This window comes from Odocoileus virginianus, chromosome 20, assembly GCF_023699985.2.
Source record: "Odocoileus virginianus isolate 20LAN1187 ecotype Illinois chromosome 20, Ovbor_1.2, whole genome shotgun sequence".
Lineage (NCBI taxonomy): Eukaryota > Metazoa > Chordata > Mammalia > Artiodactyla > Cervidae > Odocoileus > Odocoileus virginianus.
The window spans coordinates 3,932,909-3,960,095 of NC_069693.1; the positions used below are offsets into that span (position 1 = coordinate 3,932,909).

The 27,187-nt window shown below is 60.0% G+C and overlaps 3 protein-coding genes across 12 annotated transcripts; 2 read left to right on the forward strand and 1 right to left on the reverse strand.

The window, feature by feature from the left end:
* Positions 1–6,962: 6,962 nt before the first annotated feature.
* Positions 6,963–12,223, reverse strand: FIZ1 (FLT3 interacting zinc finger 1). 7 transcript variants are annotated; one of them, XM_070450359.1, is made up of 3 exons: positions 12,134–12,223; positions 10,056–10,817; positions 6,963–9,229 (listed from the first exon to the last, which is right to left on the reverse strand). In XM_070450359.1, the coding sequence occupies exons 2-3, from the start codon at positions 10,371–10,373 to the stop codon at positions 8,054–8,056; spliced, it is 1,494 nt and encodes a 497-aa protein (XP_070306460.1). In that variant the 5' UTR covers positions 10,374–10,817; positions 12,134–12,223; the 3' UTR covers positions 6,963–8,053. The 7 variants fall into 7 exon arrangements, with proteins under 7 accessions (XP_070306460.1, XP_070306459.1, XP_070306462.1 ...); XM_070450358.1 differs by lacking the exon at positions 12,134–12,223 and adding an exon at positions 11,866–11,960; XM_070450361.1 differs by lacking the exon at positions 12,134–12,223 and adding an exon at positions 11,866–11,957 and having other exon boundaries at positions 10,056–10,413.
* A 112-nt stretch (positions 12,224–12,335) lies between these two features.
* On the forward strand, positions 12,336–15,497 carry ZNF524 (zinc finger protein 524). Of its 3 annotated transcripts, none has more exons than XM_020912798.2 (2): positions 12,336–12,426; positions 14,569–15,497. In XM_020912798.2, the coding sequence occupies exon 2, from the start codon at positions 14,608–14,610 to the stop codon at positions 15,403–15,405; it is 798 nt and encodes a 265-aa protein (XP_020768457.1). In that variant the 5' UTR covers positions 12,336–12,426; positions 14,569–14,607; the 3' UTR covers positions 15,406–15,497. The 3 variants fall into 3 exon arrangements, with proteins under 3 accessions (XP_020768457.1, XP_070306463.1, XP_020768459.1); XM_070450362.1 differs by lacking the exon at positions 12,336–12,426 and adding an exon at positions 12,702–12,786; XM_020912800.2 differs by lacking the exon at positions 12,336–12,426 and adding an exon at positions 12,900–13,184.
* On the forward strand, positions 12,342–27,117 carry ZNF865 (zinc finger protein 865). 2 transcript variants are annotated; one of them, XM_070450352.1, is made up of 2 exons: positions 12,342–12,426; positions 23,482–27,117. In XM_070450352.1, the coding sequence occupies exons 1-2, from the start codon at positions 12,378–12,380 to the stop codon at positions 26,643–26,645; spliced, it is 3,213 nt and encodes a 1,070-aa protein (XP_070306453.1). In that variant the 5' UTR covers positions 12,342–12,377; the 3' UTR covers positions 26,646–27,117. The 2 variants fall into 2 exon arrangements, with proteins under 2 accessions (XP_070306453.1, XP_070306454.1); XM_070450353.1 differs by lacking the exon at positions 12,342–12,426 and adding an exon at positions 16,930–17,334.
* Positions 27,118–27,187: the final 70 nt, after the last annotated feature.

Here is a 27,187-nt window from a genome sequence, read left to right on the forward strand (position 1 = left end):
GGTTAATTGTTGCAGTATTGTGCCTTGCTTCAAAACAGGGGAAGTGAACTAAATGCCCATCCGTCGGGGATTTGAGTGATAAATCTACCCAGCGGAATGCTGTGTGTTCATAAAAGAAAAAACAAAGAAGTTCGCTGTGTAAAAATAGGGAAATGTTCCAAGTGATAACAGAGAAAAATTTGGAAGATGGAGCACAGCCTGCCCCGTCTGCACTTATCAGCGGGCTGTGTCTGGGCGAACTGGGAGGAGAGCGAGGAGTTGGCAACATTGTCTAACTCCCAGGACTGAAAGTGACTACACTCTCTCCTTTTGTACTTTTGGAACTTGAAACCATGGTGAATGTGTTCCATATTTCACCAAGAGAAAAGAAGCAAATGGGGATAATAAAAAATAAATGAAAATAAATGATAACTTACAATGTAAGTGCTTTACAAACACAAGCCCATTTGTTCCTCCTGGTGTTAAGAAGTGGGTAACGTTACTCTCCCATTTCACAGAGCAGTAAAGTGAGGTCCTGAGAGTTTCAAAGTGGTGGGTCTAAGTCTATCTCACAAAGAGATGGGAGAGATGGTAGTAGGTGAGGAGCATGATTTTTAAAAGCACTTGGTGGATAATGCTGTATTTTAAGAATCAAAAGTTTAAACACATCCATGGAAACAATAAGCACCAAATTTGGGGTAGGGTGACCTCTGAGAAGGGAGAGGCAGTCAGGGGAGGGGAGAGATCTATGGAGTCAGGAGTACCTTATGTTTTAAAACTAGTAGTCAATATATGAACGTGTGCATGTGTATATTTTTATTTGTTAAAATACACATAACATAAAATTTACCACTTTAGAGACTTCCCTGGTGGTCCAGTGGTTAGGAATCTGGGCTTCCACTGCAGGGGGTATGGGTTTGACACCTCGTTGGTGACTAGGATCCCACATGCTTCGTGGTGCAGCCAAAAAAAAAAAAAGATAAAAATTTACTATTTTAGCCATTTTGAACTGTGTACAATTCAGTGATATAAGAACATTCACAAAGTTGTACAATAAACCCCAGTGTCTAGTTCCAGGACTTTTTCATCACCCTGGACAGAAACCCAGATCTATTAACCTGTCATTCCCCATTCCCTTCTCCCCTCAGCTCCTGGCAACCAGTAATTGTCTTTCTGTCTCTATGGGCTTGTCTGCTGTGGATATTTCATATCAGTTGAGTCATCCAGTGTGTAGTCCTCTATGACTGGCTTCTTTCATTTATGTTTTCCAGGTTCATCCATGTGTAGCCTGTGTCAATACCTCATTCTTTTTTATTTAATTATTTTCGGCTGCACTGGGTCTTTGTTGTGGTGCACGAGCTTCCCACTGCAGCGGCTTCTCTTGTTGCGGAGCACAGACTCTGGGCATGCAGGCTTCAGTAGTTGCAGCACGTGGGCCCAGTAGTTGCAGTTCGTGGGCTCTAGAGCACAGGCTCAATAGTTGTGGTTCACGGGCTTAGTTGCTCCACGGTATGTGGAATCTTCTCGGACCAGGGATTGAACACATGTCCCTTGCATTGGCAGGCTGATTATTATCCATGCGTCACCAGGGAAGTCCAATGCTTCATTCTTTTTATGGCTGAGTAATATTCCATCGTATGGGTTACTGTATTTTGTTTATCCATTCATTTGTTCATGAACCTTATATAGTTTCTATCTTTGGACTGTTGTGAACAGTACTGTTACGAGTATTCGTTACGTGTAAAGTTTTTGTTTTAATGGCTGTTTTCAATTCTTTTGGGTACATACCTAAGTGTGTGTGCTATTATTTTATTATATATATTTTAAAGCCTTAAAGTATTTTTTCCTAAATAAAATAAAGAAACGAATTCAGGAATGAGGGTGAGGGAAAGCAGTTTCAGAGGGATCAGCGTGCGGTCCGTGTGTGCAGCGGCGGCGGCCGTGGGAATCTGTGCCTTCGGGGGACACGTGGGGCCTTGGATTGGGGCATGGCAAGGGCCTCACGAGCAACGACGTCCGGCCTCCCAGTCCAGGCTGAAGGTCGGACGCATTCCGAGTGTACTGAGGAGCCATTGAAAAGGTTTTAAGCTGGAGAGTCACATGATCCGATTAGTGTTTTAGAGAAATTCCTGTGGGACCCGCGCGGAGGCCGGGCCGGATGCAGGAGAGACGGAGGGGCCGAGCAGGGAGGGGGCGGGGCGCGGGTCCAGGTGAGCGAGGAGGCCTGGGCGGGGCCGGCTCGGGCAGGGGGCGGGGTCCCCGGGCAGGGGGCGGGGTCCTCGGGTTGGGGGCGGGTCCTGGCGTTGATTGGTCCAGCGCTGCCCTTCTCGATGCCACTCCCGTCGCTGTCGCCTCCTCATTGGCTTCCCTGCTTTGCGGCCCCGCCCCTCCGTCCGTCAGGTCTCCAGCACCAGGAAACCGTAATCATTTTTGCTCCTGTGCTGAACGCGGTCCCGGTCCCGGGGCTCTCACCTCTTCCTCCCTACCTTCCTCACCTACACCTCCGCTCCCCGCCCTACCTGCCTGAACCCTGGAGCCTCCCTTAACGGGCTCCAGCCTTTCTCCCTCTGCTCCATCCTCACCGCGCTCTTGGCTCGTTCACTCTCAGGGCTTTGCACGCGCACTTTTCTGCCTGGAATGCCCTCCTCCTAGGTTGTCGTGTCCGACCCTGTGACCCCATGGACTGTAGCCCGCCAGGCTCTTCTGTCCTTGGGATTCTCCAGGCAAGAATACTGCAGTGGGTTGCCATTTCCTTCTCCAGGGGATCTTCCCAACCCAGGGATCGAACCCGCTTCTCCTGCACTGCAGGCAGATTCTTTACACCTGGGAAGCCCTCTCCTAGATTACCATCATGTTTTCCGTCCTTCCCTCGTTTCTTGCAGATCTCCTCAGAGACATCTGTCTCGTCCACCTTAGCTCACATAGTCCTTTTGGGAAGTCTCTGGCGGCCCAGTGGTTAGCACTCCGCGCCTCCATGGCAGAGGCATCCGTTCGATCCCTCATAGGGGATCTGTGATCCCACAAGCAGCGCACCGCGGCCAAATAAATAAATAAAAATTAAAAGATCTCTCCTGTCACCATCTAGTCCTTGCTTGGCCCTAATTTCCAACATTGTACGTATCACAAATATTAGGCTGTGTATCAGTTGCCCACCGATTGCCTATTTCCCCTTCCACTGGAATATAAACGCCCCGAGGGCGGGGGCTTTCTTCACCTGTTTGTTCACCTGTTTTACCCTAGTGAGCGTCGCACGTCGAGCAATATTTGTAGGTGAATAAAGAGGGCCGAGGGGTTTCCCAGGTGGCGCTAGTGGTGAAGAACTCACCTGCCAATGCAGGAGACGCTCAGGGACGCAAGGTCGATCCTGAAGATGGGGAAGGGCCCCTGGAGGAGGGCATAGCAACCCACTTCAATATTCTTGCCTGGAAAATCCTTTGACTGAGGAACCTGGCGAGCTACAGTCCAGGGGGTCGCAAAGAGTGGGACACGACTGAAGAGACTTAGGGCGCACACAAAGAGGGACGCGGGGTGAGGAGGACGCGGCTTCAGGTTTGTAATGGGGGTTTCCCTGGAAGGGAAGACTGCTGTGGGGAGGAGGGGGGATGCGGAGCGCAGGTGAGTGGGTCTGCGCGCGGGAGTCAGCGCAGCCCACAGAGGCGTGGGAATCGCCTGCGTCTGGCTAGAAGTTGATGCTCCGGAACCGCTGAGATCGCCCTCAGGGTAAAACCCACCCCTTCAGCCTCTGAGCCTCAATTGAGCACATCGATAAAATGGGGTCTCCGTGTCACGAGTAGGGGACCAGGTCCAGGCCACCCCCTGACACTGGGGAGCATTCGGGAAAGGGGGTGAGTCCCTTTCGCTACCGTCTCGGAAGAGAAAGGATTGGAGTGTAGGTGAGGTGGGAGGGAGGTCCCTATTCATCACCCTACTGCCAGGCGGGCGTCTCCATGACAACCCTGGCACATTTCTCGGCCCTCGACTCCGCAGGCAGAGCGGTCTCCAAGTGGGCGGGTCTTGTCCCTGGGGGCGTTACCTGTACCTAAGGAGGTGGGTCTTGTTTCTCCAACTCGGAGAAATATATATATTTATTTTACCCCAAATGGGTGAGCCTGCTTCCCCTTGCTGAGTAGTGGGGGTAGAGAGGAGAGGTTGAGCATTCCCAGGGGTCGATGTGCCACCTTTCCAAGTGGGCACGTGTGGATCTCCAGGCAAAACGTCTTTCTTGAATGATAAACTCCCACTTGTTTGCCCTCAAACTTATCTCCTTCCTTTAAATGTTTTTTTCTGTGTGAAATATAAGACGTATCGGTGTAAAGGGCATGATAAAAACACACAATTTAACAAAGTATTATAAAATAATCAGCAGATTAAGAAAAGGAATGTTGGCAGCCACCCCAGAGCCCCATAGAAGGTTCCACTATGTCCCACCCGGAGCTTAACCCATCTATCCACACTGTTGTGAGTTTTACAGGAAAAAAAAAAGTTTTCCTCTAGATGGTTCACACCCACAGGGCGTCCTAAGCGATATTACAGTTCAGCTTTGCTTGCCTCCATGTGGTAGAAGGAAATGGGACTCTACCTATCTGGTTTCTTTGGCCTGGCTTCTTTGTAACTTTCGCTTGTGTAACTGTGTATCTCTGTATTCATGCATTCTCTTCCTGTATAGTGTTTATGGATTTAAATGGCAGTGTTGGGTCTTTGTTGCAGCAGGGGGGATTTTCATTGACTCCTGTGGAATCTTTCGTTGTGGCATGTGGATTTAGGTGCTCAAGACATGTGGGATCTTAGTTCCCCCACTGGGGATGGAACCTGTGTCCCCTGTACTGCAAGGCAGATTCTTAACTGAACACTCAAGGAAGTCCCTATAGTATTTCATAGCATAATACTTGTTGTTGTTGTTCAGTCGCTAAATCACGTCCAACCCTTTTGCAACTACATGGACCCATGCAGTCCGCCAGTCTCCTCTGTCCATGAGGATTCTCCAGGCAAGAATAATGGAGTGGGTTGCCATTTCCTTTTCCAGGGGATCTTCCCCACCCAGGGATTGAACCTGGGTCTCTGGCATTGCAGGCAGCTTCCTTGCCATCTGAGTCACCAGAGAAGCCTGCATAAATATACCATCATTTATTTATTCACTGCATTGGTGATGAATGTCTTAGTCCATTCAGGCTGGCATAACAAAATACCACAGACCGAGTGGCTTATAAACAACAGAAGTTTATTGCTCACAGTTCTGCAACCTGGAAGTCCAAGGTCAAGGTGCCAGCATGGTTGCCTTCTGCTGAGGGGGCCTCTTCCTTGTTCACTGCTGTGCCTTCTTGCTGTGTCCTCATGGGGTGGAAGGGGCTACATTCTCTCTGGAGTCCTTTCAGTTACAAAGAAGCCCTTTATGAGGCATGAATCCTATTCGTGGGGGCTCCGCCCCCATGACTTATGCATCGTCGAAAGGCCCCACCTCCAAATACCATCACATTCATTGGGTACTAAGATTTCAACATATGAATTTGGGGGGACATGCTTAGATCATAGCAATGGGTATTTCAGTGGTTCTGAGTTCAGGGTTTTTCTAGGGTTCATGCCTATCAATAGCACAGCCTTATTAAAGCGTGCCATTGAGGGCAGGAGGAGAAGGGGGCAAGAGGATGAGACGGTTGGATGGCATCACTGACTCAATGGACATGAGTCTGAGCAAACTCTGGGAGATGGTGGAGGACAGGGAAGCCTGGCGTGCTGCAGTTCGTGGGGTCAGACATGACTTAGCAACTGACCACCACCACCTCCCAAGCATCTCAAATTTAAGAAGCTCAAGATGGCGCTCCTGACCCCTCCAGCCTCACCTAATTTTGCTTTCTCTCCGTTTTCGGACCCACCACGAAAGCAGCCTCCGCCCCGATTCCTCCCTTCCGTTAAACACACTCACACACACAACACACCCTCCCACATCGCACCTCCAGGATTCACCTTGGGCCCCCCCAGCTCTGTCCACCGCTCAGCTCCAAGCGCGCACATCTCTCTCCTGCTGGACTGCAGTAGCCTGCTCTGCATTCCCTCAGCCCCCTTCTCCACCCAGCGGCGGGCCAGAGGGACCCTTGGAAAGTGCAGCAGCAGTCGCATCCCTTCACACTTACAGTCGTGCTTGTCAGCGTCCACGGAGCACAGTCAGATGTCTGTGTCGGCCCAGGGTCTGCGTGCCCTGACTCCTGCTCACCACTCCACCTCCTCTCACCAGCCCCTCCCCTCCTGGGCTAGCCCAGCTGTCCACTTGGCCGGCCCTTCCTCACCCTTCTGGTCTCAGATCAGGTGTCGCCTCTGCAGAGAAGCATCCCCCCACCCCCTCTCCCCCCACCAGACCACTCCACCTAATGTGACACAGTCCAGCCACTTGTTTTCTCAGGGAGTAATTTTGTTCGCTGCTGGATCCCCAGGGGGAATTACAGTGCCTGGCACTCAATACAGGAATAAAATCTAGTGTGTAGAAGACAGTGTGGAAAGTCTGCTCACTCTCAGATGGGAGGATCCTAATCTAGCGGAAGGATGCTAAGGGAGAAACTTGGTTGCCTGGGACACGGAAGCTAAGGGGCGGGGCCTTTAGGTGTTTGGGGGCGTGTCCTGTGGGATTGAGGGTGTCTGGTCCCAGGGGGCATGTCCATTCGTTGGGGGTGAATTTTGTCTTTCAGAGGCAGGGTTCCACTCGGATGAGATCTAAATCATCCCTGACATTAAAAGGGTCATACACTGGGACTTCCCTGGCAGTCCACTGGTTAAGCCTCGCCCAGTGTAGGGGACACGGGTTCAATCCCTGATCGGCAAACTAAGATTCCCACATGCCACGAGGTGGCAGGCAGTCTTTGTGAGGGAGTGGAGGACTCGAAATGTCTCCAGCGAAAGGAAAGCTGTCTTTATTTGTCTGTCTCCCTGCCCTAATTCAGGGAGGGAGACGCCCCCACGTCCCTAAAAGCCAAGGATCAGGACCTGAGACGGGAGCGGCTGAAAGGACGGCGTTTATTGGGGTCCAGGAGAAGCTGGGGAGTGAGGCGAGGGGGCGAGGTCGAGGCTCACAGGGGACAGCCCCCCCCCCCCCAGCCAAACCCCCCTTCCCCTTGGCGCTGGGAAGAACACAGACAAACTGACAGATATGGAAAGACCGACAGGTGCTACAGCAGAGTGAGGGATACCCCGGCGAACCCCACGCCCCACTCTTGAGCTCGCAGAGCCGGAGATGACGTGGACCAGCCCCCACGCTGGAGGGCGCAGAGGAATGTCTGTGGTATTTGCTCTGAGGAGCTGGGGTGCAGGCCACAACCGGCACCGCCCATTCCAGTGGACAGGGGATGGAGTCTACGTGGATCCGGATCAGTCCATCCTACGGGGGGAGGGGGGTCGGATTCTGAACCAGCCTATTCTATGTTTTGAGGGGCGGGGAAGGTCATTAGGGTCCATCCATTCCGCAGTAGGGGAGCGAGACCGGGCAACTACCCTGGTCCTCTTTCCACACAGGGTCTAAGTGACAGGGGAGGAGGCAGATTCCGGCTATATCTGTTATCTGGGGGCACCAGTGACTCCTCCTGGTGGGTAGCATTTGGGGGGGGAATCCAGGGAAATCCGGGGACATGGTTCCCCCATTCTCCAGATCTAGATGGTTGGAATGATGGCTCTTAGGAAGAGGGGCAGTCTTCCCTTGGGTGGGGAAGGGCGTGCCCATCTTTTATTATTAGGGCCCTCAAGAGGAGGAGGACTTGTGGAGACCCTTTGTCATCCCCAGCTCCCCACAGCTTAGAGGCCGATTGATATGGGGGTGCTCAGCACGTGTTCCAGGGGCCTCGAGGTTAGGAGTCTCTCCATAGATGCGGGACCCCGAGGTTAGTCTTGCCGCCCACCAGCTCAGGGGCCCATGCAGGTGCTGGGTGGTCCCCTGCCCTCCAGCCAGAGTCCCCTCTTCCCAGGGCCCGTGCCTGGCTCTGGAGGGCCAGTGGGGGGCGCCTCCCTTGTGGTCCCTAGGTCCCCGGGGCCCGGGCCCTGAGTCCAGCGCCCCGGGGAGGGGAGGTCTGACGGCGGGGCACACGGCCCGGCCGTGTCAGTCCATGCCCCGGTGCAGCTTCAGGTGTCTGGAGAGGTTGCTGAGTGTGATGAAGCCCTTGCCGCAGACGTGGCAGGGGAAGGGACGCTCGGCGCCGTGCAGCAGCCGGTGGCGCTTGAGGTAGCACTCGTGGCGGAAGAACTTGCCGCACTCCAGGCACGGGAACGGCTTCTCGCCCGTGTGCACCAGCACGTGCCGCTCCAGGTCGCGCGGCGAGCGGAACAGCTTCTCGCACTCGGAGCAACCGAAGATCTTCTTGCCGCGGCCCGAGGCGGACGCGGGCTCCCCGGACGGGGACTCCCCCTCGCGGGCGGGCGCTGCCGCCGCCTCCGCACCGCCCGCGCCCGCGCCCTCGCCGTGGCTGGCGCGCCGGTGCTCCTCCAGGGCCGCCAGCGCCGCGTACAGCGCGCCGCAGTGGCCGCAGCCGTAGGCCGCGGGGCCCGAGTGCGCCTCCAGGTGGCTGGCCAGCGCCGCCGCCGACGCGAAGAAGGTCCCGCAGTCGCACTGGTACAGCGTGTCTTCCGACGGCTCCGCGGGCGCCTCGCCGCCGCCCTCCGGGAGCAGCACCCCCAGCTCGGGCACGCCGCCCCCAGCGCGGCCCAGGAGCAACCCGCCGTCCCAGGCTGGCTGAACCTCGCCGCCCTCGCCGGCGGCCCCGGGGGCCCAGGCCTGCGCCGGGGGCGCGCCGGGACCCTGCAGGTCGTGGGTCAGCTTGTGCCGCTCCAGCAGCGCAGGCGCGTTGAAGTCGCGCTCGCAGCGCGGGCACTTGAAGGGCTTCACGTCGGTGTGCGCTGCCCAGTGGGCCGCCAGCTCACGGCCCTGGTCGAAGCGCCGCGCACACGCGCCGCAAGCGAACGGGGGCAGGGAGGCCGCCGCTGCTGCCGCCGCGGCCTCGGCCAGCCCCCAGCCTCCCGCGCCGGCGCCTGCCCCCTCTGGACCCTCGCCGCTGGCGCCGCCCCCTCCCGCCCCCGTGCCCCCGCACACAGAGCAGGGCCCCACGTTGCAGCAGACCGAGCAGGGCGCGCTCAGGGCGGGCAGGCCTGCGCTGGGCTGCAGCGGGGACGGGAGCGCCCCACGATGCTGGCGCTTGAGGTGGCGGCCCAGGCTGGAGCGCGAGGAGAAGCGGAGCTCACAGACGAGGCAGCAGTAGGGCTTCTCACCAGTGTGGACGACCTGCGAGGGCAGGAGGGAGAGCCCGGCGTCAGGGCGGAGCGTCTGGCCCCGGGAACAGTCTTGGCCTCCCAGAGGGATGCAGGGGAAGCCTCCGGCCAGGTCCACGAGGCCAGGATCCAGCTGCGACCCTCTCATTGTCTGCGTCCGGCCACTGTCCGCATTCTTTTGGTCCCTCCAGCCTCAGGACTGGCTGTTCCCTTTGCCTGTTATGCTGCTCCCACGGCGAATTCCTGCTCTTCCTTCAGGTCTCAGTTGGAGCATCACCTTGCCCTGCCCTTCCTACCTTGGCTGGTAGCCCAGAGCTCTTCCCCCTTTCCTCCTTCATAGCAGGTGGTTATTAGTGCTGTTGCTGTCTTAACTTCCTTCCCCAAATCTCTGCCTTTCTAGATCACCCTCGCCTGTGAATTTGCTGATTGTCTACCTGGCGATGGACCACTTTCAATGGAATGTAAGTTCTCCGAAGGCATGGACGTCATTGGTTTCATCCTGGTAGCCCCGGGGTTGGGAACTGGGAAATCATTTGATAGGTAATTGCTGAGTAAATGAATTAAGGACATATATGGTAAATCTATCTTAGAAAACAGTACGGGAAGATGAACACAAAGTTGCTGGCATATGAGCAGAAGCACGGGCGAGGAGAGGGGCAAATTTACTGTGAATGTTTTAATTCCTGGTTTCACTGGTCAGGATGCTTCGATGGGGAGGGAGGGAGGGGGAGAAAAATTTTCTCAGGGGCCAGCTGTCTGCTGTCGCCCACAGTGGGTCTCCGGGGCTCCGAGGGCACAGCACAGCGAGGCCAGCCCTAGGGCCGGCCTGCAGGACTCACCTGGTGGTGTAGCAGGCCGGTGGAGTCTCGGAACCCCTTGGGGCAGGCGGAGCAGCGGTAGGGTCGCTCGCCGGTATGCGAGCGCAGGTGGTTGGCCAGGTTGAAGCTGTGCTTGAAGCCCTTGCCGCAGCGCGGACACGCGTGGGGTTTGAGCGCAGTGTGCCGAGCGAAGTGGCGCCGCAGATCCGAGCGGTAGCGAAAGCTCTTGCCACACTCACTGCAGTGAAACGGCACACGGGGGGCAGCAGCGGGTGGAGCTGGGGCCGGGGCCGGGGCCCGGGCGGGGAGCGGGGGCGCTGGCAGCGGCGCGTCATCCATGGCGGCGCGGTGCTAGGGCAGTGGCGGGTGGGGGCTCTCTCTGGAGCAGGGAGACATGGAGCGGGGTGAGGGAGTCACCTCCCCATCAGCCTCCCCAGTTAGGCTCCTTGGACTCAGACCTGCCACTTGTCCCTGGAAATCCAGAGAACTACCTCCCAAACCACGCCCATCTGTCAGAGGCTACACCCACTGCCCTTAAAACCACTCCCACTCTCCTGGGATTCCCCCCACTTCCACCACTCATCTGCCTATCTTCCCAATCACTTCTAAACTGGACTCCCACCCTGCTCCAAGCCCCACCCACTGTGGTTAAGCCCCGCCCACTCGCGCTCAGGCCCCACCTACTCCTTCCAAAGTCTTGTTCCTGAAGCCTGTTGTATTTCTGAAAGCCACCCCCTCTCTTCTTTGAAGATGAAAGTCATCTTCGGAGGAAGGCTGACATTGCTAGCCAATGAGAGAACAAAGATTTTGGGTTAAGGGCATATGAATCAACCTTCCAGGGTGACCATGACTATCCTCGAGAAAACCAACCGATTCTATTTCCATCCGCAAAATAGGATACTAGGAGGACCTACCTCAGGAGGTGGTGAGGACTAAGCATAATTGTGGCCACACGCGCCAAGTGTGGTTGCTTACTAACTGCATAGCTAAGACTCAACAGCTAAGCTGTTTTGATTAACTGCTGTCTGCTAAATTACTCCGAGCTTCCTCTTGAAGTCTCCATCTCTTCTCCAAGATCCACCTACTAAATCCCGCTCACTTTTTCCTTAAGCGCAGGCTTTACGTAAACCCCTTTCTTTCCAAGGCCCCATCACTCTCCCTCTCTTGCCACCTCAGCCGTTCCTCTCTGACGCCCTCCCCATCTTCTCTAAGTCATTTCACCTGCAGTTATAAAGACTTGCTATTTCCCCTAAAGACGCCCCCAAATTACACGCTTAAACCCCACCCCCCTCCACTATGCCCATCACTTTCTGAAAGCTTCATCCCTATACAAACTCCACCCCTTCTCCTAGCTCCTCCCACCTCCACACGGAACCCTTTTCCCCACTCAGCCCCAGTGGAGGACCCTTCAACCTAGGGCCCGCCTACCAGTCTCCCAGAGCCACGCCCCTTCGTCAAACCTCGCCCCTTGCCCAAGTTCCTCCCACTTCCACCCAGTCCCGCCCACTCCACAAGCCACGCCCACTCAACCACCTCGCAGCCATCGCTCCGCCCCGGCGCCGCTAAGCCCCGCCTCCTCCCCACCCAGTCGCCCTTGGGACTGGCCCCCCTCCCCAGTCCGCTCGGGGACCCAGGCCCCGAGAGCCGGCCTTTTGTGCCCCTCCCCCCTGTCCCTGAGAGGTGCGGGCCCGGGAGCCCGGGACGGGGGCAGGTCCGGCTGGCCCCGCGGCCCGGCGAGTCCACCTTGCTCGCTCGGAAAGGGGTTTCTGGAGCCCTGAGGCGGCCCCGGGAGGCCGGGAAAGTCAGTCGGCTTTCCTCTTTAATTACTTACACCTCCCTCTGGGCGCCGACATTTTGGGCAGCGGGGGTAGCGTCACTTCCACCCGGGGGGCCCCTCAACTTCCGCCTCGGCTCCCTTCTACCCCTCACTCCCCCTTCCTCCCGCCTTCTTGGCTTCCCTCCTCCCCGCCGCCCTCCCTTCTCCCTCTTTCCCGTCCCTTTCCCAGCTGCTGGAGGGTAGAGAAGCCGGGGCGGCGCCATCTTGGGTGAGGGCATGGGGAAGGGGCGGGGCTTAAGGCGACCCTCGGCGCCATACAGACTAAGGGCAACAAGCTACGAGCGCTCGGCCTCATCCCGGCGTTGTCGACGCTGGTGGGTGTTAACAAAGATGAGGGCAGATTTGATTCCCTCGTCGCAGCCTCAGGCTTCTCCTGGGTAGGACGTCGAGTTGCATCAGGAAAAGACAGACATTGAAGTTCGCCGCCTGCGACGGAGACAGGAGGAAAGAGCGGGCTCCATCTTGTGCTTTAGTCTTCCAGTGGGTTTTGAAGCCCATCGGGCGCCATGTTAACTACGGGAACCCGTCGCCATTTTCGCCCTTCTCCTCCTTTTGGTACCTTTCTTTGATTGGGTCAACTGGCTGGGTCCTTTGTGGGAGGACGATATATCTGTTTATGTAGGATGTGTTGGTGCGGTAATTTTTTCCCGCTCGGGGCCAGCGAGAGCGATGGGTATGCAGGAGCGGTCTGCCGACGGGGACGTGACGGGCCCTTAGGACCCAGCGCGTGCCCTTTGTTCCCCGCGGGCCGGGCCGGGCCGGGCGGGGGGGGCGGGGGAGGGGCGTCCTCTCCCAGGGGCGGGGCCGCGCGCGCGCCGCCGGGAGGCAGGGCCCCCCTCTCCCCCGCCCCTCCGGCGCGCCGGCCTCGCGCCCCCGCGCGCGCACACTCGCGAGTCCAGGCGGCATGCAAATGAGGTACCCGAGAGGCGGGGGGCCCGGGCGGGGGGACGGGAGCGGGCGAGGGGAGGCCCGGGGCCGTGCGCGCCTGGCGCGCGCCCCCCACCTGCTCTGGCTCGCGCCACCGCCAAGGCGCGCGCGCCGACCTCGCGCCCCACCGAGCCGGCCCGCCTGGCCGCGCGCGCGCGCGCAGACCCCCTTCCTGGCTCGGCCTAGCCGTCCGCGGCTCGGCGCCGCTCATTGGCCGCCGCCCCCGCAGGGCCCGCCCCGCGCGGTCGGGGCCGCAGGCCGAGCGCGCGCCTGCGCCCGGGGTGGAGGTGGGTGAGGGTCTGGGCCTTGTTCCAGAGACCCGGATTCAGGCCTAGGCACCCCCAACAGAGGGAGCCGTGTGGTCACGGAGAAGTGGCTGCCCTTCGGTGGGTCTCAGTCTGGGTGCCTGCTTTAATGGGGTGCACCTGTGTGTTTCTCGCCTTTAACTTTAGTACAGTCTAGTCCCCTGGTACCAGGCCCTGGTGGTGTTGCTGATGGTAGATTGTTTGGTGCTTATTACAACCGGCAACCCTGCTATGTCCATTTTACAGAAGTGGGAACTCGTTCGGAGAGGCAAAGCCACTTGCTAGTTAACAGCAGAGCTGGATTCAAACGTAGGGCTAAGGGACCTCATGAGGTCCCTTGGGCCTAGAACTTACCACTCCCTGAGACACTGGGGTCCTTGAGATCAAGTCCTGACCCGGCCGCTTACCAGCAGAGGGAGCTGGCAACTTGTGCCTTCGTTTCCCAAGTTTGCAAAAAGGAGGTGATATACCCTTATTCAGAGGGTTGGTGTAAAGCTTAGTTACAAGCCATGATAATAAGAGCTAATGTCAAAAAAAAAGAGGTAACGTTTCCTAAGGACCTCTGTGTGTGAAAGTGTTAGTCGCTCAGTCGTGTCCGACTCTTGCGACCCCAGGGACTGTAGCCCACCAGGCTCCTGGGTCTTTGGGATTCTACAGGAAAGAATACTGGAGAGGGCAGACATTCCTTTCTCCAGGGAATCTTCCTTACCCAGGGATGGACCCCGGGTCCTCTGCGTTGCAGGCAGATTCTTTACAGTCTAAGTCACCAGGGAAGCCCATTGTGTACTGAGCACTTTATGTATATCATCCTCATGGCATGTCTGTGCGAGTAGGTGGAAATACCGTGTTTTGCAAAGGCTTAGCTGGTGCCTGAAGAGGTGAGCGCCTTGCCCAAGGCCACCACACAGAGAGTGAGTGACAGGTTCAGGAATCTGAGCTCCTGAGCTCTGATCAAACCTCTGGCTCCAGAGCCCAGGCTCATAACAGCTCTGACATACATCCTCATTCCCAGCTCAGGAGCACACGTCACCCGGGACAAGTCCCTTTCTTTTTTTCTTCCAGTCCTGACCCTCCGCCCCCTTCTCTGGCCTTCTCACCTTGTCAGGAAGAGAGAGAAAACATTTCTGAGACCTTGCTGGCTCTTCTCTCTGTTCTGAGGCTCAAATACTGGCCTGCACCCTCAGTTGGACTCTGTCACCCCAGGAAGAGTTTTCTTTATTTTTGCTCCCTGACCCTGAATGTCTAGGAGGAGTTAGGGAGGTCTGGGAGATGCCTGTGGGGCTCAGGTGATTAGCGACTGGTACAGAATTATCCTGCTGTTTTACCCACTAGTTTGGCTTTAATTGCGTGTCCAAGCGGATGTCGGCCATGCCCTGGTCGACGGACTGGAACCCAGGAAGTTGTCTGGGGGACTAGGGCTATTCCAGACCACCCTGCATTGACGGCTGCCCCTCTCTCCTCTTAGCCCGGCTCCAGTGCCCAGACCCAAGCCCCCCACTGCTCAATGGACACCCCCAGCCCAGACCCGTGGCCTTCGCCTTTGCCTGAGGAAGAAGAGAAACCTCTGGCTTTATCTCCTCCTGTTCCCCGGGGCCGTCGAGGCCGAAGTCTTGGGGGGGCCACCTCCTCCAGCCGGACGCTCAAGGCCTCCCTCCCGCGCAAGCGGGGCCGCCCAGCCAAGTCAGAGCAGGAGCCCCCCCTGACACAGGGGGTGAGCGCCCCGGTGGGCAGCGGCGATGGCAGTGACCTCCTGCTGATCGATGATCAGGGTGTGCCCTACACGGTCTCCGAAGGGTCAGTGGCTGGTGGGCCCGAGAGCTCCAGCCCCGGCCCTAAGAAGGCGCCGCACTTCTGCCCGGTGTGCCTTCGGGCCTTCCCCTACCTCTCCGACCTGGAGCGTCACAGCATCTCACACTCAGAGCTGAAGCCGCACGAGTGCAAGGATTGCGGCAAGACCTTCAAGCGGTCCAGCCACCTGCGGCGGCACTGCAACATCCATGCGGGCCTGCGGCCCTTCCGCTGCCCGCTCTGCCCCCGCCGCTTCCGAGAGGCGGGCGAGCTGGCCCACCACCACCGCGTCCACTCCGGCGAGCGCCCCTACCAGTGCACGGTGTGCCGGCTGCGCTTCATGGAGACCAACACGCTCCGGCGCCACGCCAAACGCAAGCACCCCGAGGCCATGGGGGCACCTCTGTGTCCTCCGGACCCAGAGCCTGAAGCGCCGTGGGACGACGACGGTATCCCGGCCACGGCAGGGGCCGATGACGAGGAGGAAGAGCTGGAGGGGAAAGAGCTGGCCTGACCCACACCCCGGGCCACCGCTCCCCCGGCCAGGCTTAGAGCTGGGCGTGCCCCGGGTGCGGGGCCTGGGCAGTGAGGCCGGGACACCTTGTCTGGTGGTCTTCCCGTTTTGGGAGTGGGCTGAGGGTGCAGACCTCAGCTTCTGGGTCCTGCTGCCTTCTACCACCCTCCCGCGGACTGACAGGCCTGTGGAGGCAGGGCCTGTGGAAATAAATCTCTGCCTACTGCCCATTGGTGTGTATTCCCTCACGGTCCCAGGACTGGCCCCCTTCTCCCTTGCCGTGTCCTTCCGCCGCTGCCCCACCCCCATGCCATGCGCTTCATTAGCTTGGCGCTAAAGACTGGGTTGAGAGAAGCCTCTGCCTCCCCTCCCATCCCCAGCGGACCCCAAAGCACTCCCCCCTAAATGTCCACTCAAGTAAAACATAGAACCTTCCGTGCAAACGTGACCCCGGGTCCCTGTCCCCCGCGTCATTCTAACCAGATTCCTGGAAATCCTATAGCCACCACTTCGGCCCATCTCTTTGTTCTGGCGCTGTTTGCAGAGAAACAACAAAATTAAGGATTGCGTGCTGGACTGACCACTTTGGTAGGGCTTAAGTAGATAAGGAGTGACCTGAACCGGCAGAGCCCAGGGCGCTGCGTAGTTAGTGACGGCTGTGGGCGGGGCCTAGGATAAGGGGGCTGAGGACGGGGAGGGGCTTAAACAAGTGGGCGGGTTGGTGGGCAGAAAGTGAGAGCGTTAAGAGGGAATGGATAGGGGGTTTATCTGACGGGAGGGGCTTCAAGGGGAAACTGCAGGAGAGCAAGGTGTTGGGACAGGTAGGACTTGAACTGTGAGGATGCTGAGCGGTGGATATAACTGCTCTGCAGGCCAAGCGGAGAGAAGGGGGTCCTTAGGAGTACCGAAGGAGAGTCCCAGAGGAAAGCAGAGCTGAGGAAGGGCTAGAGAGACTCGGGCTTAGCTGCTTGAGGTGGGGCTGAGTTAGAGGCGAGGCTTAGAGCGAGTATACGTGAGGGGCCGTGTAAAATGTGGTAAAGCTGTGTGGTTCGAAACTTCAGCCTGCGTCAGAATCACCTGAAGTGTTTTAAAATGCAGGTCCCTAGGCCTACCCCCAGGGGCTGTGATTCAGGGAATCTAGGGTGGGGGGCCTGGGAATTTACAGTTCTAACTAATTTCCTGTGGCGCCGCCGCTGCTGGTATTCAGGTCACACTTTCAGACCCCCTGACTTCAGGAAATGCTTTGGGAAGTGGGAAACAATTGAGCGTGAAAGCGGTGAGAGAGGCAGGGGCTTAAATACTGCGAGCGGAAAGGGCGGGGCTCACGCGCAGGAGCGTGGCTCGGCCCCAGAAGCTCCGAGAGGCGGGGGTTACGAGGGAGAGGTGGGCTTCCAGAGAGTCGGAGCCTTTGAGACTGGGAAGTACGGGGTAGACTTCTAGGGCTGGGTCGAGGAGGGTGGGTTCTGAGGCGGTGGGCGGGGACTACGATAATTAAGCTCCGAAAGAGGCGCCGTCGGGGATGGGGCGGGGCTTATGTGTTAATTTTGTACAAGGGGCGTGGCTTAACGAGGGGCCTGGGGCGTGTGGGCGGTGCCCTAGGAAGGGGCGGGGGCACAGGACGCAGGCGCACTGCGCTCCGCTCGCCCACCGGAAGCGGAGTCGGCTTCCCCGGTCCCCGCCGCCCCAGAGCCAGCGCGCAGGCGCATTTCCCCTTCCATGTTTCTGCCACCGCCTCCCCCTTCCGCTCCTCCACGCCGGCGCCTCGGAGACGGGCGCGATTTCCGCTTCCGGACGGGCGGGCAGGCGGGCGGCGCGGGGCTGCCGGGGAGGGGGAGGGGGCGGCACTTCCGGTCGGGCCCTCGGGTCTCCCCGGAGCGGCGGCGCCTCCTCCGCCTCCTCAGCCTCCTCCCGGCGGAGACCCCGGCGCCGGTGAGTGACGGGGCGCGTGGCCCGGGGGCCCGGGGGCAGCGTGGGCGGGGGGTCCCGCCCTGGCCCGCCTTGGTTCCCGGAGCGTTCCTATCAGTGCTTCTCGCGCCTGGCCCTCTCTGGGGGGCCCCTCCTTGACTTCTCCCCCAGAAGACTACTCCGGATAGCGCCCCATTACCGCCCCCCGTGCAGGACAGCTACCAGAACGCCCTCACTCGTGGCGATCCCTCAGCTGCTGCCAGGGCCCCCCACTAAGGCTTTCTCATAGGTTCCCTTTCTACATAGTCCCCCCGTCTTTGCTTCCTGCAGGACAGCCCCCCAAATGCCATCGGCATTGACCGTCCCCGTGCGGAGCAGCTGTCCGTGATCCCTCCCTTTGGTATTCTTGTAGGTTGCTTCGCAAGAGTGTGATATTAGTATTTTATAGCAGACCCCTATTTTCTCTGTCCACGCACAACAGCCCCAAAGCTGTTAACCACCCCCCTCCCCAACGCCCCCTTCGTTACTGTAAAAATACTTTGCATTCTGATCAGCGGCCCAAAATACCTTTTTTCATTTTCTGCCCCCTCCCGCAATAATCCCCCTTGAGAATATTGCTTTCGATGACCGACACCCTCACTCCCCCCTTCCATAGACAGCTCCCCCTAGAGTTGTGCTCGCACACTCACATCCTCCCCCCTTCAGATAGGAATAGCTGCCACTTTAGCCCCAGGCTCCCCTGAAACACCGCCACCCCGCCCTCCTCAGGGTCAGCGCCTGTCTGGGGTCCTCCCAGGGAACGGCCCCTCACATGAGGCTTTCCCCTCAAAGCTCTTCCCCTGGCCCTGACAACTCGCATCCTCACCTGCAGCTTCTCCCCACGGCCCTCCTCCTGGACTCCCCAAGGAAGACCCAGCTTCACTGGGCGACGGCCGCCTCTTCCCCTGGACATTCATTCATTCACTCTTCAATGAACGAATATGCAGTTGCTGTTCCAGGTCCAGGGTGTACAGCGTGAAGGGGAGAGAGCCATACAGTCTTTGTTTTGTGGGTCTTTACAGTCTGGTTGAGACAGATCAAAAGCAAGTAAACAAGATCGGCGCTGTTTTTCTGGGTTTTTCTGAGAGCCTTATGAGCTACTTCAGAGGTGAAACCTGAATTAGCACAGGCAACCTCACCACGGAAAGGTCTGGGTGAATTGTTCCAGGCAGGGGCCCTGAGGTTGCTGTGAGTGTGCTGATGGGAGGGGCAGCAGGGGAGGCAGTGAGGTTGGACCAGAGGAGTGGAAGGGAGGATGAGCGGGGAAACGGTGTGATCTCACAGGGCCCTAGAGGTGAGGGCGTTGTGACCAGTCTCCTGGCCTTGGTCAGCTCTGCGGAGCCCAGAGTGTTCTTCATTTGTTCCTTCTTTCCCTTTGTTCAACAACTGTTTAATGAACACCTGCTACACACTGGGGATGCAGCAGAGAACAGAACAGACAAAAACCCTGTCCTCGTGGAGTGCATATGCCACCTCTGGGGCAGACAATTAAAAAGCAAAATATAGATGTTTGTGTGAAGGAAATACAGCAGGGTCAGAGGATAGTCACAGGGGCTGCAAGTGTCAGAGGAGGTGGCAGGAAGGCCTCTTTCAAGAGATCCGTCCCTCCAGCACTGAGAAGTTAGATGTGTGTGTAGACTCCTCTCCTGGACAGCTGCAGTCCCCCGGGGGTGAGGGGGGGGTGCTCCTTAACGTTCCCCTCCCCCGGGAGTGAAATGGTTAAGGGCATGAACCCTGGCTCACTAGCCTTCCTATCTCTGAGCAGACCACTCCCTATCCCCCAGGCCTCATTCATTCACTCATTTAACACGTTTGTTGAGGCAGGCCCTGTTCTAAGTGCTGACCAGTGAACAAATCAGATACAAAATCTTGCCTGCTTGGAGCCCACCTCCTGGAGGGGCAGTCCAGCAACAAATAGAACATATCTTGGTGGTACTGACTGGAGGGCATGGCAACCCACTCCAGTATTCTTGCCTGGAGAATCCCCATGGAGCCCTGCGAACTGCAGTCCATAGGGTCACAAACGCACACACGCATGCACTGACTGGAAAGGAGAGAAGCGAAGGAGGCTGGGGTGAGCAGGAATGTTGCTCTGGGTGACAGGTTACAGTGGTCTTGGAGCACCTTGCTGAGAAGACAGCGTCTGAGCAAAGACGTGAAGGAGATGAGGGGGTGAGAGAGCTGTGTGTATGGGAATCCCAGCCTTCCAGGCAGAAGCAACAGCCCATGCAAAGGCCCTGGGGCAGTGATGGAGCCAGCATGAGGCCAGAGCTGCCAGGAGGCACCTGGGGCTGCGGAGGTCTTCTCTGACCTCTTTTGAGATGTCACTGCAGGTTTTGAGCAGAGGAGCAACAGTGACATGGTTTGGTCTTAGTCTTCCTGTCTACTAAGTAAGAACAATAATAAAGCTTATCTTTTTCCTTTTTTTTTTGTATTTATTTGGCTCAGTAGGGTCTTAGTTGTGGCATGTGGGCTCAGTAGTTGCGGCGTGTGTGATCTTTATTTCCCGACCAGGGATTGAACCCACTTCCCCTGCATGGCAAGGCAGATTCTTAACCACTGGATCACCAGGGAAGTCCCAGTAGTGCTTATCTTGAGAGTCTGTTGTGAGGTTTGATTGAAAGAAGGCACATAAAACAGTGCAGTGCTGGTTGGCATTGAGGAAATGCCAGTGGCTAGTCCTGGGGGTGTGTGGCAGCAAAGTGAATGGGCAGAGTGTTTCCAGTACAAAGTGGAGTGAAGGCTTGTTTTAATTTTGGAGAGAAATATTGAAAGACAGCATGGAAATTCTCTGGTGGTCTAGTGGTTAGGACCCCATGCTTTCACTGCAGGGGGACCAGGTTCCATCCCTGGTCAGGGAACTAAGATCTTGCAAGCCATGAGGGGTTACCACAAACAAAGAAAGAGACAGCATGTTGTGAGGATAACAGCATGTCCTCTTGAACCTCACCGCTGGCCTTCGACTCCTGGCCCTGCCACTTGGTGGTGGTATGACTTTAGGAGATTAATTGACCTCTTGGGCCCTCAGTCTCTTCCTCTGTAAAATAGGGTTAATAATCTGAAACATCTAGGGTTATTGGGAAGACTTAATGAGTCAACACATATGAAGGATTTAAAGGGCACTTGCCATTTAGGAAGCACTCACTCAGGGCTCTCCGTTACTGTGTCATTGCTCTTGTCATTACAGACGAGAATCTCATCACAAGGCAGCTTTACTGCGCCAGCATGGCCCACAGCTCTGGGCATCAGGGGCCTGGGATCCAATACTTGCTTTCCCCTCCTTGGGGAAGTGACCCCTCCCACTTCTCCATTTCCTTCCTTGTGCAATGGATCCAGTAATGTACAGGACATTAGGAGGCATCAGGGTGATGGTCCACATGAAACCCGTCAGACAGCAAACACGAGTCGTTAGGACTGGGACTGCGGTTTCTATGGGACTCCTGCCCCTTGGGAGGGGCTCCCCCCCTCAGGCCACTCTGCATGAAATCCACCACACATCTCCCCTTAGAAAGACAGCAGTTTAAGACTCAGGTCCCTGGAGACAGGAAATGTGGCTCCTTTTCCTGGAAATAGTTGTGAGCCCAGCCAGTATTGTCCCTTAGCCCCACCGCCTACATCTCTCAGCCGCAGTCCTTCGGCATCTCACCTGCCCTGGAGGCCCTCTTCATGACATCATTCCCACCAGAACTCGTCCTCCTGGGCACACCTCGACAATATCAGCTCCATCTCTGCTAAATGCCACCCCCCCACCCCCGCCCCAGTAAGTTCTGGTCAGCACAGTCGAATCCCTTTATTTATTCAACGAATTTATATCAGCAGACACCAATAGCTATAAGTTTGCCTCTGAGCCCAGCTTTAGTTGCATCTCCTAACTTTTGTTACTTTTCCATCTTTGTCCATCTGATTTCCTGCTGGTGATGTGGGAGGGTGCTGTTTAATTCCATTTCAGCAAATAATTTACCAAGTAACCATGCTGTGCCAGGCGCTGTGCTAGGTGCTGGGCACCCAGTGGTAAGCCACACAGGCCAAGTCTTCGCCCCTGTAGGCAAGGAGGCCCGACAGTAAAGAGACAGCAAGAGGAAATATGCGCAGTATGTTGGCAGCAGTGGCTTTGGTGAAAAAGTGCAGCAGGATGAGGGGTGCGTGAGTAGTGGGGCGAGGGATGCACGTCCCCTCTCCTGGAGGTGACGTCGACCTGAAGCAGAGACCTCAAGGGGGTTAGGGCTGGGGGCGTGAGGTCTGGGGACGAGGGTCCAGGCAGGAAGGAGCAGCCGCACCACCTCACCACTCCATGTGTTCAGGAAGGTAACCCCCCTCCCACCCGGCCCCAAGTAGAAACACCCCTCATAACCCAGAGAGCGCCCCCAAAGGCTCCTGTCCCCCGAGTTCCACCCTCGCCTTCCTCCTCCTCGGGGAACCACCTTGTGCATGCGCGTCATGGCGGGGATTCCGAGGGTGCTGGCCTTGGGGAGCGACCCGAAGCTGTAGCTTGGGGTGGGGTGGGGCTTCACCCTGGGGCCCCGCTCCCACCGGGCTCTCCCTACCCTCGCCCTCTACTCCCCGCCCCCTGCCCTGGCCAGCCTACTCCAGCACTGCCTCCTGGATTTGGCTTTGCCCACAGACTTCCACTAGCACCCGGCCACGCCTTTGGTCCTTCCGGAGATCAGATTAACCAGCCGAGTGTGAAGGGCATGGGCTGCTGAATCGCACCCAGGGACACCCGGAGCTGGAGGCTAAAAATACTGACCTCCGGGCAGGGGTCGGGGAGGCACTCACCTTTCACCTGTCTGGGGACAGACGCAGCCAGATGGCGCGAATGGGCCCACTGACCCCTGGGGTGGGCTGGCCGCAGGGCCCGGGCCCCAGTGGAGGGGGGACGATGGCTAAGAGGCACGCCTGACCGAGCGGGCCCTTCTCCCTGTGGCGCTCCACCTGCTCAGTGGAGGCGTTTCCCGGAGCCCCTGGTGGGTGTCAGGTTGAGATCAATTGCAGGGGACACTGTAGGTTGGGGCAGACAGACGCTGGCCAGCTGCAGTCCTGAAGGCGAGGTCCTGGAAAGGAGGTGCTTAGAGAATGACTGCTGGGGGGAGGGGGCGGGAACCCCGCTCCCAGACCACCTGCCACCAGGCTCCTCCCAGGAGCGTGATGCCCATGAAGGTATAGGTAGCTCCAGGGACTGGGCGAGCCCTGCCAGAGAGCGTGTTCCCTTCCACCCTGCACCAGCCCCCTTAAGTCCCCCTCCTGGGGTTCAGCGCCCCCTTTACAAGCATAGGTCAGAACGGGGATGGGGCTTAAACCCAGGCCCAGCGTTTACTGTAACTTGTTTTTCCTCCCAGGCTGGCAACGCCTCCTTCATACATGGTAGTGGAGGAATGCGCCTGCCCACGCGGCCCTCCTCCCAGCGCCCCCTCCCCTGTTTGTCCTGACTTTGTGTTCCTACTACCAGCAGTGAGGGTGAGGATGAGAGTCCCCTCCAGAGGGCCCCGAGTGTCCACCCGACCCACCGTAGCTTGTCGGGTCCTCCCAGCGGCCCTGGGAGACAGGGACGTGATTTGTCACCTCCACGTGTAGATGGGGAGGTTCAGGAACTTGTCCAGGGTCACACACAGGCTGGCGAGGCATTGTGGCTCCACAGGCCACCCTTTTAACCACTCTGATAGAAACTGTTATTTTGGCAAAGGCAGAACCTGAGGGGTTTGGGAGACAGGGCTGGGGCTAGTGCGTGTGTGGTGGTGGCTACAGAGCAGAGGGCCTGGGGGACCCAGGCTGGAGGCCTGGGAGTGTTTGCACAGGGGCCCGAGACCAGAGTCTGAGAACAAGGCGTGCCAGCGGTGTTGGGGATGGATGGAGATGTGTGGCAACCGCGGGAAGAAGGGAGAGGGGGAATCTCTGGAAGAGGAGGGAGATGAGAGCCAGAGAGGACAGGGGCAGGAGGCGGCAGGCCTAGTGGGAGAGGTCAGCGTGCCAGCGGAGCCCGGGGGAAGACTGCTCGGTGCAGGGGAAGGACAGAGAGACAGATGGGCGAGGGCGGACAGTGGGGGGGCCCCGGCCGGTGCATGTGGTTCTTCCAGCGCCCTCAGCTGGGGGACCCCGCGCGGCCCTGCCTCCTGAGCCCCGCTCTCCTCTCTGCAGGGTCCCCCGTCTCCCCGCCGCCCAGGATGGAGGCGAACCCAGCGGGCAGCGGCGCCGGGGGCGGCGGGAGCGGCGGCCTGGGGGGCGAGGACGGGGTCCACTTCCAAAGCTACCCCTTCGATTTCCTGGAGTTCCTCAACCACCAGCGCTTCGAGCCCATGGAGCTCTACGGGGAGCACGCCAAGGCGGTAGCCTCGCTGCCCTGCGCGCCCGGGCCCCCGCCGCAGCCGCCCCCGCCGCCGCCCCCGCCGCAGTATGACTACCCGCCCCAGGCCAGCTTCAAGCCCAAGGCCGAGGCCCCCTCCTCGTCCTCCTCGTCGTCGTCGTCCTCCTCGTCCTCATCGTCGTCCTCCCAGGCCAAGAAGCCCGACCCGCCGCTGCCGCCCGCCTTCGGGGCGCCACCGCCCCCGATCTTCGACGCGGCCTTCCCGGCCCCGCAGTGGGGCATCGTGGACCTCTCGGGCCACCAGCACCTGTTCGGGAACCTAAAGCGTGGGGGGCCGGCCGCTGGGCCGGGGACCGCGCCGGGGCTGGCCGCGCCCCCGGGGACCCCCGGGCCACTCCCTGCCGCCTCGCAGGCGCCGCCGGGCACGGCGGCGGCGGGGTCAGCAACCTGCGACGCGGCCAAGGACGACAAAGGCTACTTCCGGCGGCTCAAGTACCTGATGGAGCGGCGCTTCCCGTGCGGCGTGTGCCAGAAGTCCTTCAAGCAGTCCTCCCACCTGGTGCAGCACATGCTGGTGCACTCGGGCGAGCGGCCCTACGAGTGCGGCGTCTGCGGCCGCACCTACAACCACGTGTCCAGCCTCATCCGCCACCGCCGCTGCCACAAGGACGTGCCGCCGGCCGCGGGCGCCCCGGCGCCGCCACCGCTCCCTCCTCTGGGCCTGCCCGCGCCCGCCGCGCCCTCCTCGGCGCCCCCGGGACCCCCGGCCCCGCCCGCCGACGGCAGCGCGGCCCCCGCGGGCGCGGGCGTGGGGGTGGCCCCTCCGGCGGGGGCGGCGGCGGCAGCCGCGGCGGGGGGCGGCGACGGCCCGTTCGCCTGCACGCTGTGCTGGAAGGTGTTCAAGAAGCCCAGCCACCTGCACCAGCACCAGATCATCCACACGGGCGAGAAGCCCTTCTCCTGCTCCGTGTGCAGCAAGAGCTTCAACCGCCGCGAGAGCCTCAAGCGCCACGTGAAGACGCACTCGGCCGACCTGCTGCGCCTGCCGTGCGGCGTGTGCGGCAAGGCCTTCCGCGACGCCGCCTACCTGCTCAAGCACCAGGCGGCGCACGCGGGCGCGCCCGGGCCGCGGCCCGCCTACCCCTGCGAGCTGTGCGGCAAGTCCTACTCGGCGCCTCAGAGCCTGCTGCGCCACAAGGCGGCGCACGGCCCGCCCGCCGCCCCTGACGCGCCCAAGGACGCGGCAGCCCCCGGCGCGCCGCCCGCGCCCGCCTTCCCGCCGGGGCCCTATCTGCTGCCCCCGGACCCGCCCGCCTCCGACGGCGAGAAGGCGGCGGCGGCGGCGGCCGCGGCAGTGGTGTATGGCGCCGTGCCCGTCCCGCTGCTGGGCGCCCACCCGCTGCTGCTCGGCGGGGCCGGCCCCGGCGGGGCGGGGGGCTCGGGCGCCGGCGCGCCCGGCAAGACGTTCTGCTGCGGCATTTGCGGGCGCGGCTTCGGGCGCCGCGAGACCCTGAAGCGGCATGAGCGCATCCACACGGGCGAGAAGCCGCACCAGTGCCCGGTGTGCGGGAAGCGCTTCCGCGAGTCCTTCCACCTGAGCAAGCACCACGTGGTACACACCCGCGAGCGGCCCTACAAGTGCGAGCTCTGCGGCAAGGTCTTCGGCTACCCGCAGAGCCTCACGCGCCACCGACAGGTGCACCGGCTCCAGCTGCCCTGTGCCCTGGCCGGGGCCGCTGGCCTCCCCGCCGCCCAGGGCGCGGCGGGGGCGGCCGGCCCGAGCGGCTCGGCCGCGTCCGGGGCCGCCGCGGACGGGCTGAGCTACGCCTGCTCGGACTGCGGCGAGCACTTCCCGGATCTCTTCCACGTCATGAGCCACAAGGAGGCGCACATGGCCGAGAAGCCCTACGGCTGCGATGCGTGTGGCAAGACCTTCGGCTTCATCGAGAACCTCATGTGGCACAAGCTGGTGCACCAGGCGGCCCCCGAGCGCCTGCTGCCGCCCTCGTCTGGCGGCGCCCAGCCTCCGGAGGGCTCGGGCGGCACCGACGCAGCCACCGTGCTGGACAACGGGCTGGCCGGGGAGGTGGGGGCGGCCGTGGCGGCACTGGCTGGGGTGTCCGGGGGCGAGGACGCGGGCGGGTCCGCGGCGGCCGGGGGCGGCGGGGGCGCCAGCGCGGGCCCCGAGCGCTTCAGCTGTGCTACCTGCGGCCAGAGCTTCAAGCACTTCCTGGGCCTGGTGACCCACAAGTACGTGCACCTGGTGCGCCGGACCCTGGGCTGCGGCCTGTGCGGCCAGAGCTTCGCGGGCGCCTATGACCTGCTGCTGCACCGGCGCAGCCACCGGCAGAAGCGGGGCTTCCGCTGCCCGGTGTGCGGCAAGCGCTTCTGGGAGGCGGCCCTGCTCATGCGCCACCAGCGCTGCCACACGGAGCAGCGGCCCTACCGCTGCGGCGTGTGCGGCCGCGGCTTCCTGCGCTCCTGGTACCTGCGGCAGCACCGCGTGGTGCACACGGGCGAGCGCGCCTTCAAGTGCGGCGTGTGCGCCAAGCGCTTCGCGCAGTCGTCCAGCCTGGCGGAGCATCGGCGGCTGCACGCCGTGGCGCGGCCCCTGCGCTGCGGCGCCTGCGGCAAGACCTTCCGCTACCGCTCCAACCTGTTGGAGCACCAGCGGCTGCACCTGGGCGAGCGCGCCTACCGCTGTGAGCACTGCGGCAAGGGCTTCTTCTACCTGAGCTCCGTGCTGCGCCACCAGCGCGCGCACGAGCCGCCGCGGCCCGAGCTCCGCTGTCCTGCCTGCCTCAAGGCCTTCAAGGACCCCGGCTACTTCCGGAAGCACCTGGCGGCCCACCAGGGCGGCCGGCCTTTCCGCTGCTCCTCCTGCGGTGAGGGATTCGCCAACACCTATGGCCTCAAGAAACACCGCCTGGCGCACAAGGCCGAGGGCCTGGCAGGGCCGGGCGCAGGGGCCGGCCCGTTGCCCGGGAAGGACGCCTGACCGGGGGGTGTGCCTCCCCTCCGCCGCTCCCATCAGACGTCCCTTCCCGGACTCGCCCTTCTGGGGCGCGGACCTCCTCTTGCCGGCCGTCCCAGCCATCCTTCCGAACTATAGACGGACTAGCCTCCTCCCCCAAGGCCCATGTCGTGCAGACCCTAGCCTGCCTCTCTCCACCTGGATCTCCCTGGCCCTCTCCTCCTATCGGACAATGAACTCGACCCTCCGTCCACCCCTGATGTGTACCCCTCTCCAGCCCCCCTGCCCCAGCAGCCTTCAGCCCCCCGGTGAGCTGGGTGGAGCCGGGTCTGGACTGACACTCCCCCCTTCCCCGGCAAGCTGGCCGGACAGCGGAGCGCAAGCGGTTCGGGAGGGCACGGGGTGGGGGCCTGGGTGCTCTTGGTTTGTGGGGGTGGGGGGCGGGGGGCAGACGCGGCTTGTACAGAGCGGAGAATAATAAATCTTATCAACAGGGCCGCTGGAGTCCCTTCTTTCGTCCCAGGGGGCGGGGGTTGAGCGCTGACAAACGGAAGGTTGAGAATTTT

Coding starts and splice junctions, on each gene's coding strand:
- FIZ1 (XM_070450359.1), bottom strand. CDS start 10,373: ATGGATGACGCGCCGCTGCCAGCGCCCCCGCTCCCCGCCCGGGCCCCG. Junction 9,230..10,055: donor CCGGCCTGCTACACCACCAG/GTGAGTCCTGCA, acceptor CTGCCCTCGCAG/GTCGTCCACACTGGTGAGAA.
- ZNF865 (XM_070450352.1), top strand. CDS start 12,378: ATGTTAACTACGGGAACCCGTCGCCATTTTCGCCCTTCTCCTCCTTTT. Junction 12,427..23,481: donor TCGCCCTTCTCCTCCTTTTG/GTACCTTTCTTT, acceptor TCCTCTCTGCAG/GGTCCCCCGTCTCCCCGCCG.
- ZNF524 (XM_020912798.2), top strand. CDS start 14,608: ATGGACACCCCCAGCCCAGACCCGTGGCCTTCGCCTTTGCCTGAGGAA.